At 45.6% G+C, this 13,389-nt stretch overlaps 1 protein-coding gene across 2 annotated transcripts; it reads left to right on the top strand.

The window, feature by feature from the left end:
* The first annotated feature begins 5,052 nt into the window (after positions 1 to 5,052).
* Positions 5,053 to 5,355, top strand: LOC109028457 (ribosomal biogenesis factor-like). Of its 2 annotated transcripts, XM_031015712.1 has the most exons (2): positions 5,053 to 5,190; positions 5,281 to 5,355. In XM_031015712.1, exons 1-2 carry the CDS (start codon positions 5,053 to 5,055, stop codon positions 5,353 to 5,355), a joined length of 213 nt encoding a protein of 70 aa, XP_030871572.1. The 2 variants fall into 2 exon arrangements, with proteins under 2 accessions (XP_030871572.1, XP_018889917.2); XM_019034372.3 differs by having other exon boundaries at positions 5,053 to 5,355.
* Positions 5,356 to 13,389: the final 8,034 nt, after the last annotated feature.

The raw sequence follows: 13,389 nt of genomic DNA, 5'->3' as shown, positions 1-13,389 counted from the left end.
CACACCCAGTCCACCCTTTTCCTCTAGCTTAGGCAGTGGTTGCGTAGACAACATAATTTACTTCGAACAGTAATTTGTAAATTTTTCTCATTAAGAATCCACATATGAATTATAGTCATTACATGTGCCAAGGGGCACAGTGAAAATCACCAATGTCCTGTTGAAAGTGAAGCCTGGGAATATCCTGTTATCTATGCTTAAATCTCTGTGTCTTGAATGAGGACGGGAGTGGATGGATTACACAAGGTCTTCATTCGGTAAAGCAGTAGGTAAGACGGTGCTCCCATAGGCATCTAGACTGGTTCTGGAATTGCCTGGAATCCAAGCCTGCTGCCAATGCCAAATGCTTTGATTTGTCTGTGAATTCAGGGTAAGGAAGGTGCTGTAAGTTTCCCTATGTTTCACAGTCCTTAAATATGACATCCAGCACTGAACACACAGTTGATGCTTTCCATGGTTTTTGTCCTTTCTAAGTCCTGTTGCTTTCAGAGGGAGTTTTATGCTTAGGAGAAACTGCATGTAATGAAGCCTATGAAAGCTTCATAGAAAGAAACAGAAAAGGCCATGTGCGGTGGCTCACGCCTGTAATCCCAGCACTTTGGGGGGCCGAGGTGGGCAGATCACCTAAAGTCAGAAGTTCGAGACCAGCCTCAACATGGAGAAACCCCATCTCTGCTAAAAAAAAAAAAAAAATACAAAATTAGCCAGGCATGGTGGTGCATGCCTGTAATCCCAGCTACTCGGGAGGCTGCGGCAGGAGAATTGCTTGAACCTGGGAGGCGGAGGTTGTGCCGAGCTGAGATTGCGCCATTGCACTCCAGCCTGGGCAACAAGAGCGAAACTCCGTCGCAAAAAAAAAAAAAAAAAAAAAAAAAAAAAAAAACAGAAAACTCACTCTATTAGTGATCTGATTGCAGAAAAGCCAGTGTCTTTTCTACTATTATATTTTTAGAACAAGCATAGGCCCGTAGAAAATTATAAGGGCCTGGCCGGGCACAGTGGCTCACGCCTGTCATCCCAGCACTTTGGGAGGCCGAGGCTGGCAGATCCCGAGGTCAGGAGTTCGAGACCAACCTTACCAACATGGTGAAACCCTGTCTGTACTAAAAATACAAAAATTATCCGGGTGTGGTGGTGCGCACCTATAATCCCAGCTACTCAGGAGGCTGGGGCAGGAGAATCGCTTGAACCCGGGAGCCGGAGGTAGTAGTGAGCCAAGATCGTGCCATTGCACTCCAGCCTGGGTGACAGAGAGAGACTTTGTCTCAAAAAAAAAAAAAAAAAAAACCAGAAAAGAAAAAAACGAGGCCAGGCGCGGTGGCTCACGCTTGTAATCCCAGCACTCTGGGAGGCCGAGGCGGCGGATCACAAAGTCAGGAGATCGAGACCACGGTGAAACCCCGTCTCTACTAAAAATACAAAAAATTAGCCGGGCATGGTGGCAGGTGCCTGTAGTCCCAGCTACTCGGAGAGGCTGAGGCAGGAGAATGGCTTGAACCTGGGAGGCGGAGCTTGCAGTGAGTCGAGATCGTGCCACTGCACTCCCGCCTGGGCAACAGAGCGAGACTCCATCTCAAAAAAAAAAATTAAAACGGCCTATAAAATGTTAACGTTGATCATTACCCAGTATCCAGTCCTATATGTTGCTTAATTCTTTTTTTTTTTTTTTTTTTTTTTTTTAGGCAGAGTCTCGCTCTGTCACCCAGGCTGGAGTGCAGTGGCGTGATCTCCGCTCACTACAAGCTCCGCCTCCCAGGTTCAAGCCATTCCCCCGCCTCAGCCTCCCAAGTAGCTGGGATTACAGGCACCTCCCACCATGCCCGGCTAATTTTTGTATTTTTAGTAGAGACGGGGTTTCACCATGTTGGGCAGGCTGGTCTCAAACTCCTGACCTCGTGATCTGCCTGCCTCAGCCTCCCAAAGTGCTGGGATTACAGGCGTGAGCCACCGTGCCCGGCGGAATTGACTTTTCTATAGTGCAAGGATAACCTTGCAGTTTCTGACCAATGTTTTAGAGAACATCCTATCCCAAATACTTGCATTATACAACAGCAGAGAAATTCTGTACATGATTCATCTTCTAAGTGTCTTCCTCTGTAGGAGTGGTCCCCAACCTTTTTGGCACAAGGGACTGGTTTTGTGGAAGCAATTTTTCCACAGACTGGGGCACAGTGCCCGGGGAAGGTTTCAGCATGGTTCAAGTACATTACATTTATTTTGTACTTTATTTCTACTATTATTACGTTGTAATATGTAATGAAACAACTGCAACCCACTATAATGTAGAATCAGTGGGAGCCCTGAGCTTGTTTTCCTGTCACTAGACGATCCCATCTGGGGGTGATGGGAGACAGTGATGGATTATCAGGCATTAGACAACCTAGATCCCTCACATGCAGTTCACAACAGAGTTCCCGCTCCTGTGAGAATCCAGTGCCACTGCTGATCTGACAGGAGGCAGAGCTCAGGTGGGAATGCTTGCTCACCCCATTCTGTGTGGCTCGGTTCCTAACAGGGCACAGACTGGTAAGGGTCCCCGGCATGGGAGCTGGGGACCCCTGCTCTGTAGTATTTCTCTCTGAGTCACCAGCTTCCAGAGTCTCATTATTTTACCCTTTCACTTGAGTCCCAGTTTTCAGTAGGTTGGGCACTGCCTTGCTGTAGTCTCTTGAAATCTGTAGGGGCCACCTATACTGTGACTGCCTTCCGTTGACACCCTCAGAGGATGCAGGTCTAAGGTGACAGCATCACAAAATGGACTTGCGGATCTCTCAATCGTTGCTGGAGAATCATTGACAAGTAAACTTTCATTTGGTTGAGGCATTAACAGTTCAGGGTTTACTTATTACCACAGCATAGCTTAACCTACCCTAAGACAGAAATCGACAGGCAATTCACAAATACACAAATGACCAATGTAGAGCTCAAAACTTGTTCAATCTCACTAGACAGGCAAATTTAAACAATATGAAGTCTTTTTATTTTTTGCCTACCTAATTGGCAAGGATTTAAAAAGGGTAAGGTGGCCGGGCACGGTGGCTCACACCTATAATCCTAACACTTTGGAAGGCCGAGGTGGGTGGATCACCAGAGGTCGGGAGTTGGAGAGCAGTCTGACCAACATGGAGAAACCCCGTCTCTACTAAAAATACAAAATTAGCCGGGCTTGGTGGTGCATGCTTCTTTCTAATCCCAGCTACTCAGGAGGCTGAGGCAGGAGAATCGCTTGAACCCGGGAGGCGGAGGTTTCAGTGAGCCGATATCGTGCCATTGCACTCCAGCCTGGGCAACAAGAGCGAAACTCCATCTCAAAAAAATAAAAAAAAAAGGGGGTAAGGCCCAGGTTTTGTCAATGCTCAATGCTCATTGATAACAGCATTTTGAGACTTGTTTGGCAATATTGAAATGTTTAATAGCCTTTGACTAGCAACTCTATGTCAATAATTTATCCTAAGGAAATATCCATGGGACTACCCAACAGTGAAAATCAGCACATTCATCAAATTATTTACAATTGTAAGCAAAAAAGAAAGAAAGGAAAAGAAAACATAAACTTACATATAGTAATAGGACATTTGTTCAATGAATATAGGAAAATCCACAGGCTAGAATGCTATGAAGTCATCAAAAATCAGGTCTTAGGCCGGGCACAGTGACTCACACCTGTAATACCAGCACTTTGGGATGCTGAGGCGGGCGGATCACCTGAGGTCAGGAGTTCGAGACCAGCCTGGCCAACATGGCAAAACTCCGTCTCTACTAATAATAAAAAAATTAGCCAGGCGTAGTGGCACACACCTGTAATCCCAGCTACTCAGGAGGCTGAGGCACAAGAATCGCTTGAACCCCAGAGGCAGAGGTTGCAGTGAGCTCAGACAGTGCCACTGCCCTCCAACCTGGGTGACAGAATGAAACTGTGTCTCAAAAAAAAAAAAAATCAGGTCTTATGGCATTTAAAATACGGAAATATTCACAATGTAATAATGAGTTTTGAAAAACAACTCTATATGCAGTATGATTCCAATTTATGTATTTATGTATGTAAGTAAGTGTGTTTTTATTGAGACAGTCTCATTCTGTCACCCAGGTTGGAGTGCAGTGGCATGATCATGGCTTACTGCAGCTTTGACCTTCCAGGCTCAAGAGATCTTCCCACCTCAGCTTCCTGAGTGGCTATGACTACAGGCACACCACCACGCCTGGGCTAATTAAAAAAAAATATATTGTAGAGATGGGGGTCTCACTTTGTTTCCCAGGCTAGTCTTGAAATCCTGGGCTCAAGTGATCGTCCCACTCTGGCCTCCCAAAGTGTTGGGATTACAGGTGTGAGCCACCACACCCAGCAGTTTTTTGTTGTTGTTGTTGTTTGTTTGTTTTGTTTTGAGACAGGGTCTCACTCTATCACCCAGGCTGGAGTGCAGTAATGCAATCTCGGCTCACTGCAACCTCTGCCTCCCAGGCTCAAGCCATTCTCCTGCCTCAGCCTCCAGAGTAACTGGGACTACAGGTGCACGCCATATGTCCGGCTAATTTTTTTGTTTCTTGGTTTTTTTTTTTTTTTTTTTTTTTGAGACGGAGTCTCGCTCTGTCACCCGGGGGGAGTGCAGTGGCGCAATCTCGGCTCACTGCAAGCTCCACCTCCTGGGTTCACGCCATTCTCCGGCCTCAGCCTCCCGAGTAGCTGGGACTACAGGCACTCGCCACCATGCCCGGCTGATTTTTTGTATTTTTAGTAGAGACGGGGTTTCACCGTGTTAGCCAGGATGGTCTCGATATCCTGACTTCAAGTGATCCACCCGTCTTGGCCTCCCAAAGTGCTGGGATTACAGGCGTGAGCCACGGCGCCCAGCCCACACCCATCAGTTTTTTAAATGTTTCTTTTTGAGACTCTGTTTCAAAAAAAAAAAAATTATCTGTAATTCTACCTCAAAAGTCACGTTTTTGGAGACTATGTATTCATGGTAAAATGTCTATGCTGTAATCTAAGGTGAAAAAAAGATGCGGCGTCACCTGGAGTTTAAGAAGCTGCACGCAAGTATTGAATTCCTGACAATGGCCAAGAACAAATTTAGAGGGCAGAAGTCCAGGAACGTATTTCGCATAGCTAGCCAAAAAAGCTTTAAGGCTAAAAACAGAGTAAAACCAATTACCGCTAATCTTAAGAAGATACACATTATGAATGATGAAAAAGTCAGCAGAGTAAACAAAGCTTTTGTAAGTGTACAAGAGGAACTTCCACATTTCTCAAAAGGCCTTTCTCTTGATCTTCTGCAGAAAGAGCTGATTCCTCAGCGGCGTCATGAGAGCAAACCAGTTAATGTTGATGAAGCTAGAAAACTAATGGCTCAGCTGTAACGCACTGGTGATACATCTAATTCTCCACAAAGACCAATAAATTGTTTTCTACCAAAAACAGATGCAATGCAGTCTATTCAGTGTATTCAGTGTGAGACCAACTTTGAAAAAATATATACGTATGTATGTATGTACCTGTATAAAATGTATGTTTTTCAACTAAATGTGAATGGGAAAAAATACATTGAATTGTAACAATGGTTTTCTTGTGAAGAGCAGCCACATGAGTTAATTTTAGAGGTTTTTTTCCCTGTATTTTTTCTTTTTTCTTTCTTTCTTTCTCTTTTTTTTTTTTTTTTTTTTTTTTTTTTTTTTTTTTGAGACGGAGTTTTGCTCTTGTTGCCCAGGCTGGAGTGCAGTGGCGCTATCTCGGCTCACTGCAACCTCCACCTTCTGGGTTCAAGCAATTCTCCTGCCTCAGTCTCCCAAGTAGCTGGGATTACAGGCATGCACCACCACGCCCGGCTAATTTTGTATTTTTAGTAGAGATGGGGTTTCTCCATGTTGGTCAGGCTGGTCTTGAACTCCTGACCTCAGGTGATCCGCCCGCCTCGGCCTCCCAAAGTGCTGAGATTACAGGCGTAAGCCACTGCTCCTGGCCTAAATTAAGTGTTTTATACAAAAAAAGATGTAATGTGGTGTATTCAGTGTGATATTAACTTTGAAAAAATATATACATATACATGTATATACCTGTATAAAATGTATATATTTCAACTAAATGTGAATGGGAAAAAATAGATTGAATTTTAACAATGGTTTTCTTGCAAACAGCAGCCACATGGGTGAATTTTAGGGGTTTTTTCCCTATATTTTTTCAAATATTCTACAATATATGTGTATTATTATTGATCACAAAACATTGGGTCATTTAAATATATATGTAATATATAATGTAAACTAATATGATTTTTAAAAATTTTTTTGAGACAAGGTCTTACTCTGTTGCCCAGGTGGGAGTGCAGTGGTGTGATCATGGCTTGCTGTAGCCTCTGATTCCTGGGCTCAAGTGATCCTCCCGCCTCAGCCTCCTGAGTACCTGGGACTACAGGCACACCACGATCATGTCCGGCTAGTTTTTTTAGCTTTTTTTCATAGAGATGGGGTCTTGCTGTGTTTCCCAGGATGGTCTCAAACTCTTGGCTTCCCAAAGTGCTGGGATTACAGGCCTGAGCCACCATGGCTGGCCAAATTAATATGATTACATAGCCATACAAAGTGGGGGCCAGCAGTGGGGAAGGTCAGTTCACCGCTGGCTGCCAAGCTTTGTGCACAAAGCAAGCCTCGCCCACCAGGCAGACTGTGGCAGAATCAACTTTTCTATAGTGACAACATGAAATGATTAACGCCAACATGAAAGTATACATAAATCCCAGCACTTTGGGAGGCCGAGGCGGGCAGATCACCTGAGGTCGGGAGTTCAAGACCAGCCTGATCAACATGGAGAAACCCCGTCTCTACTAAAAATACAAAATTAGCTGGGCATGGTGGTGCATGCCTGTAATCCCAGCTACTTGGGAGGCTGAGGCAGGAGAATCACTTGAACCCGGGAGGCGGAGGTTGTGGTGAGCCAAGATTGTGCCATTGCACTCCAGCCTGGGCAACAAGATTGAAACTCTGTCGGAAAAAAAAAATAAAGAATACATAAAGGGCCATGGAAATACAACAGTTTCCAATGAGAAGTTTCTTTCTTTCTGCATTTTGGACAATTTAGAATTAAAACACCACCTTCCCTTTGCTCTCAAGCAGTATCTCTGATTCCAGCCTCCCTGCACACACACACGTGTTCCATTCATATCCATGGGGAAGTGACACACAGAATGGAAGGTGTGTGTGCGCATGCGTGCGTGTGTGTATGTGTGCATGTATGTGTATATGTGTGTGTGTATGAGTGTGTGTGTGTGATTTCTTTCCCTATTTCCTTCCTTTCTGCCCTCCTTCACCCTAACATACCTTAGCCCTCACTCTTCCTGCACCTGCTGCCTTGTCCCCTGGCCTGTGTCGTTTAGAGCCTGGGCATGGCACTGCCTTTCCCTCTGCTTACGTGGATCATTGCTGTACCCCCTCCTATGTTTCCCTGTTTCTTTTAGACAGCTCGGTACAAATTAGGTACCCAATAATTGTGCAGAGGTTTGCTGGTTGATTTGTGTTTATTTCATGGTAGATCATTTACCCAGGCCTCTAGATATTGCTCAATCCAAATAATTCCATAAGTGATAATTTTATTCTTTCCTCTTCTCCCAGATTTACACACCTATATTTTTTAGTTTCTAATTTAGGTTGGAAGATGAGATATTTCTTTGCACCACAGATGTCTCCATTCTTCAGACTTGTTTTCATTATAGCTGACATCAGAAATGGGCTTCGAGAAAAGCAGGAGATCCTCTCACTTCAGCCTCCTGAATAACTGGGACTACAGGTGCATACCACCACACCTGGCTATTTTTTTTTGAGACGAAGTCTCGCTCTGTTGCCCAAGCTGGAGTGCAGTGGCGCCATCTCAGCTCACTGCAACTTCCCCTTCCCAGGTTCAAGCCATTCTCCTGCCTCAGCCTCCTGAGTAGCCAGGACTGCAGGCATGCGTCACCATGCCCAGCTAGTTTTTGTATTTTCAGTAGAGACAGGGTGTTGGCCAGGCAGGTTTTGAACTCCTGTCTTCAGGTGATCCGCCCACCTCGGCCTCCCGAAGTGCTGGGATTACAGGCGTGAGCTACCGCACCCAGCCTACATACCTGGCTAATTTTTAAACTTTTTGCAGAGATGGGGTCTTGCTATGTTGCCCAGGCTGGTTTTGAACTCCTGGCCTGAAGTGATCCTTCTGCCTTAGCCTCTGAAAATGCTGGGATAACAGGTGTGAGCCAGTATATTCTAAACGAACTTTAAAACTTGTAACCAAATGACCTCACCTACAGTAATATCTATTCTCAGAGTTTTTGAATCTGGAGTTGATTGCAGATAATTTTTTATTCATATAATGACATTTCCTTAAGTGTGTACAATGCTTGAACAACTTATTATTGTTATTATTATTATTTTTGGAGTCTCTCTCTGTTGCCCAGGCTAGAATACAGTGGTGCAATCTCACCTCACTGCAACCTTTGCCTCCCAGGTTCAAGCGATTTTCCTGCCTCAGCCTCCTGAGTAGCTGGGACCACAGGCGCCCACCACCATGCCTGGCTAATTTTTAAATTTTTTTAGTAGAGACAGGGTTTCACCATTTTGGCCAGGCTGGTCTCAAACTCCTGACCTTGTGATCCACCCGCCTCATCCTCCCAAAATGCTGGATTACAGGCATAAGCCACCACACCCAGCTAACTTTTTAAATTTTTTAAAATAAATTTTAGAGATAGGATCTCTATCACTCAGGCTGGAGTACAGTAGGGGATCATGGCTCACTGCAGCCTAGAACCCTGAGCTCAAGCAATCCTGCTGCCTCAGACTCTGGAGTAGCTAGGACTACACGTGCGCCACTGCACCCCGCTATTTCTTTTTAAAATTTTTTGTAGAGGCGAAGTCTTGCTATGTTGCCCAGGCTGGTCTCGAGCCTCTTGCTTCAAGCAATCCTCTGCCTCGACCTGTCAAAGTGCTGACATTACAGGCGGGAGCCACCATGCCTGGCTTGAACTATTTATTTATTTATTTATTTATTTATTTAATTTATTATTTTGTTTTTGAAACACGGTCTTGCTCTGTCGCCCAGGCTGGAGTGCAGTGGCACGATATCGGCTCACTTCAACCTCCACCTCCTGGGCTCAAGCGATCCTCCCACATCAGCCTCTCAAGTGGCTGGTACTACAGGTGCGCCACGCCCAGCTAATTTTCTGGGGTTTTTGTTTGTTTGTTTGTTTTCTGGTTTTCGTTTTTGTGTTTGTTTGTTTGTATGAGACGGAGTTTCACTCGTGTTGCCCAAGCTGGAGTGCAATGACGCTATCTCGGCTCACTGCAACCTCCACCTCCCGGGTTCAAGCGATTCTCCTGCCCCAGCCTCCTGAGTAGCTGGGATTACAGGCATGTGCCACCACGCCCAGCTAATTTTTTTTTTTTTTTTTTTTTTTTGTATTTTTAGTAGAGACAGGTTTTTAACATGTTAGCCAGACTGGTCTCGAGCTCCTGACCTCAGGTGATCCACCTGCCTCAGCCTCTCAAAGTGCTGGGATTACAGGCGTGACCCACTTCCCCTAGCCAGTTTGAACAATTTAATCCAAGATTTTAAAATTCAAACACTTTACTTAGCTGTTCAGATATGGCTATTATTTAACAAATCATTTAATTTATATATATGGGGAAAAGTATTCCTTAGATCATTTTGAAAATTGTGTTTCAAGACTTGTCTGCAAGGTTACTTTCAATACGTAAGTAACCAAGCACATTACTTGAAGAGGGGGGAAGCTAATTTTGAAGTAATCTTCAAAAGGCCAACTTTAATAAGAAATGAATAAATGCCTAATACCAAAGGGGAAAGAAATTTTCATTCTTGTGATAATGTTTACATTCCATTAATGTTCTGCTTCAATTGTTCTAAAATATTTTTATTTTAATAACATAATTATTAAAGATGCCTACTTAGGGAATTTTCCAATAATCCAAATAGCTATTTGAAAGAAAACTAGTAACATTCATCAAATTACCTCTTTACCTACGGAGAAATTATTATGTTAATTCTCCGTGGGATCTTAAATGAAAAATGTTAAACCCAGCATCCCTCTAATTTTAAAAAGGCAGATAACAATTGTGAGCATTTAAGAATTTCCTTCATCTCTCGGTAAAAAGCATCAGTTTGGGCCGGGTGCGGTGGTTTACGCCTGTAGTCCCAGCACTTTGGGAGGCTGAGGCGGGCGGATCACTTGAGGTCATGAGTTCGAGACCAGCCTGGCCAAAATGGTGAACCTGGCTCTACTAAAAATACAAAAAATTAGCTGAGCTTGATGGCGCGCCTGTAATCCCAGCTACTCAGGAGGCTGAGTCAGGAGAATCTCTTGAACCCGGAAGGCAGAAGTCGCAGTGACCCGAGATCACGCCCTGCACTCCAGCCTGGGCAACAGAGTCAGACTCCGTCTCAAAAAAAAAAAGAAAAGAAAAGAAAAGAAAAGCATAAATTTAAATACATCTAAATAAGTACATCCTTGTATAAATGCCTTGTGGGAGAGATGGCAGGAATTTTCACATAGTTGTGAAATTAGGGCATTTTAAAGGAACAGTAAAAACACAGGTGTAAGTAGCTTCATCTCATTCGAATTTCTTTATTGGTCATGAAAACCAATCACTGTCAGCGCGGGTAAAGGTCCTGATCTTTTTTTTTTTTTTTTTTTTCACCCAGACTGGAGTGCAGTGGCACGACCTCGGCTCACTGCAAGCTCCGCCTCCCGGGTTCACGCCATTCTCCTGCCTCAGCCTCCCGAGCAGCTGGGACTACAGGCGACCGCCACCACCCTGCTAACTTTTTTGTATTTTTAGTAGAGACGGGGCTTCACCGTGTTAACCAAGATGGTCTCGATCTCCTGACCTCCTGATCTGCCTGCCTCGGCCTCCCAAAGTGCTGGGATTACAGGCGTGAGCCACCGCGCCCGGCCAAGGTCCGATTTTTTAATAAACAAGGGAAAGGTGATGAACTGAATTCACATCTTCAGTTTTTTTTTCTCCTGGCAGCAGTGCCCACATTTCACCAGGCGAGGGCAGAAAGGAGAGACCGCCTCACCTGTCCACATCCAGAAAGGGGCGTTCGCAAGGGCAGAAAGAGGCGGACCCTCCACCTGCACCCGCCCCAGGCCCTGCGCTTGCGTTCAAACCGTGACAAACCGTAGAGTCCTTGAGAGCCCCGGGTTACTCCTACATGGTCATATTCCCGCGCGGGATGCCGAAGTGGGGCAGATGAGGTCCGGAGCTGCTGAGGGATCCCGGGTCCTTCTGTTGGTCTGAGACCCTGGGGCGGGCGGAATCCCGGAGAAAGCCGGAGGGACTCCCCAGGGGAAGCCCGGGAGCTGCCGTTCTCCTCCCTGCCTGTGCAAACAGGAAGGGGCTGGTGATGCTGGCTGCGGGCCTCCCTCCTGGACTGCGACATTGTCACCAAATTCTATAAAGACGTCATGCAGGAAGTGATAACGTGTGCTGCGACGTTCTGGAAGTAACTCTTGAAGCTAAAAAAAACAAAAAATCAATGAAAAAATGAAACTAAAGAAACAATGAGATGCTATGTCAATATCCGTAGTTATGGAATGGAAAATAAATCTTACAAAGAGATGCTGGAGTTACCTAAGAAATTTACACCATACTGGCCTGTGTGCATCAGACTTTTCTGGAGGTCATTTATTTTATTCACTTTTCTTTTTTTTTTTTTTTTAATGACCAACCGAACTTTCTAATATTTTGGGCTGGAGTCCCACTAAATGAAATACCCCTTTTGAATGGCACATATGACTTTTAGGGATGAATCTTAGCATTTTTATTTTTTTATTTTTATTTTCAAAACTTCATTGATGTTTTGGAGTTTTGTTTGTTTTTTGTTTTTGTGTTTTTTTGGACATGGCCTCACTCTGTCGCCCAGGCTGGAGTGCAGAGGCACGATCTGGGCTCACTGCAACTTCAAGCTCCCGGGCTCAGGTGATCCTCCTGCAGCAGGACGAGCCGCAGACAAAACTCAGACACCGGATTAAAGAAGGGCTTTATTAGGCCGGGAACTTCGGCAGACTTGCAACCGAGGTCCCTGAAAAAGAAATTCTTGGCCCTTTTAAGGGCTTGTAACTCTAAGGGGTCTACGTGAAAGGTTAGTGAGAGATCGAGCAAGCGTGGGGAACATGACTGGGGGCTACATGCAACAGCTAACAGAACAGAAAGTTTTGCAATGCTTCCTCATACAATGTCTGGAATTTTTATTTATTTATTTATTTATTTATTTATTTATTTATTTATTTATTTATTTATTTTTTGAGACGGAGTCTTGCTCTGTCGCCCAGGCTGGAGTGCGGTGGCGCCATCTCGCTCACTGCAAGGTCCGCCTCCTGGGTTTACACCGTTCTCCTGCCTCAGCCTCCTGAGTAGTTGGGACTACAGGCGCCCGCCACCACGCCCGGCTAATTTTTTGTAGATCAGGTGTTCTCACTATGTTACCCAGGCTGGTTTCGATCTATAGCGATCCTGAGCTCAAGCGATCCTCCTGCCTCGGCCTCCCAAAGTGTTGGAGTTACGGGCGTGAGCCACCGCACCCGGCTAAAAACCTGTTTGTTTGTTTGTTTGTTTGTTTAGAGACTGAGTCTTGCCCTGTCGCCCAGGCTGGAATGCAGTGGCGCCATCTCACTGACTGCATCCTCCGCCTCCCGGTTGCAAGTGATTCTCTTGCCTCAGCCTCCCCAGTAGCTGGGATTACAGGCGTGCGCCACAACACCCAGCTAATTTTTGTATCTTTAGTAGAGACGGGTTTTCACCAAGCTGGCCAGGCTGGTCTCGAACTCTTGACCCCGTGATCCGCCTGCCTTGGCCTCCCAAAGTGCTGGGATTACAGGCGTGAGCCACCGCGCCCGGCAAACTTTTTGTTTAAATCGGAGATTTTATTCTTTCAGCTGTCAGTGGAAGGAGCAGTCACGTGGGGTTAAACAGATGGAAGCCATGACGTTAGGAGAGTGAGTGAGGTCCCAGCCCAGCCACTTGTCACTGTGTGACCTCGGCCTGGTCACTGGGCCCCCGAGCTTCGGTGCGGCAGGGAGGGTCCTGGTGATGGAATAGAAACAGGGTGCGGGGCAGGGGTGATGACTCACGCCTGTAGTCCCAGCACTTTGGGAGGTCAAGACGGGAGGCGGGGAGGAGTTTGAGACCCACCTGGGCAACGTAGCGAGACCCCATCTCTACAAAAAATAAAAATTAGCCCAAGAGTTCAAGGCTGCAGTGAGCTATGATCGCTCACTGCACTCCAGCCTGGGCGACAGAGCAAGAAAGATCTTGTTTCTTTTTAAAAAGAAAGAAAATAAAGGACGGAAGGATCATGGTGTGGGGAGGACTTCAGCCCCGCGCGGTTGCCCGGCGCGCGGACTCTAGCGGACTAGG

The sequence above is a fragment of the Gorilla gorilla genome, chromosome 8 (assembly GCF_029281585.2).
Source record: "Gorilla gorilla gorilla isolate KB3781 chromosome 8, NHGRI_mGorGor1-v2.1_pri, whole genome shotgun sequence".
Lineage (NCBI taxonomy): Eukaryota > Metazoa > Chordata > Mammalia > Primates > Hominidae > Gorilla > Gorilla gorilla.
This window is presented reverse-complemented; position numbering and strand designations above follow the sequence as displayed.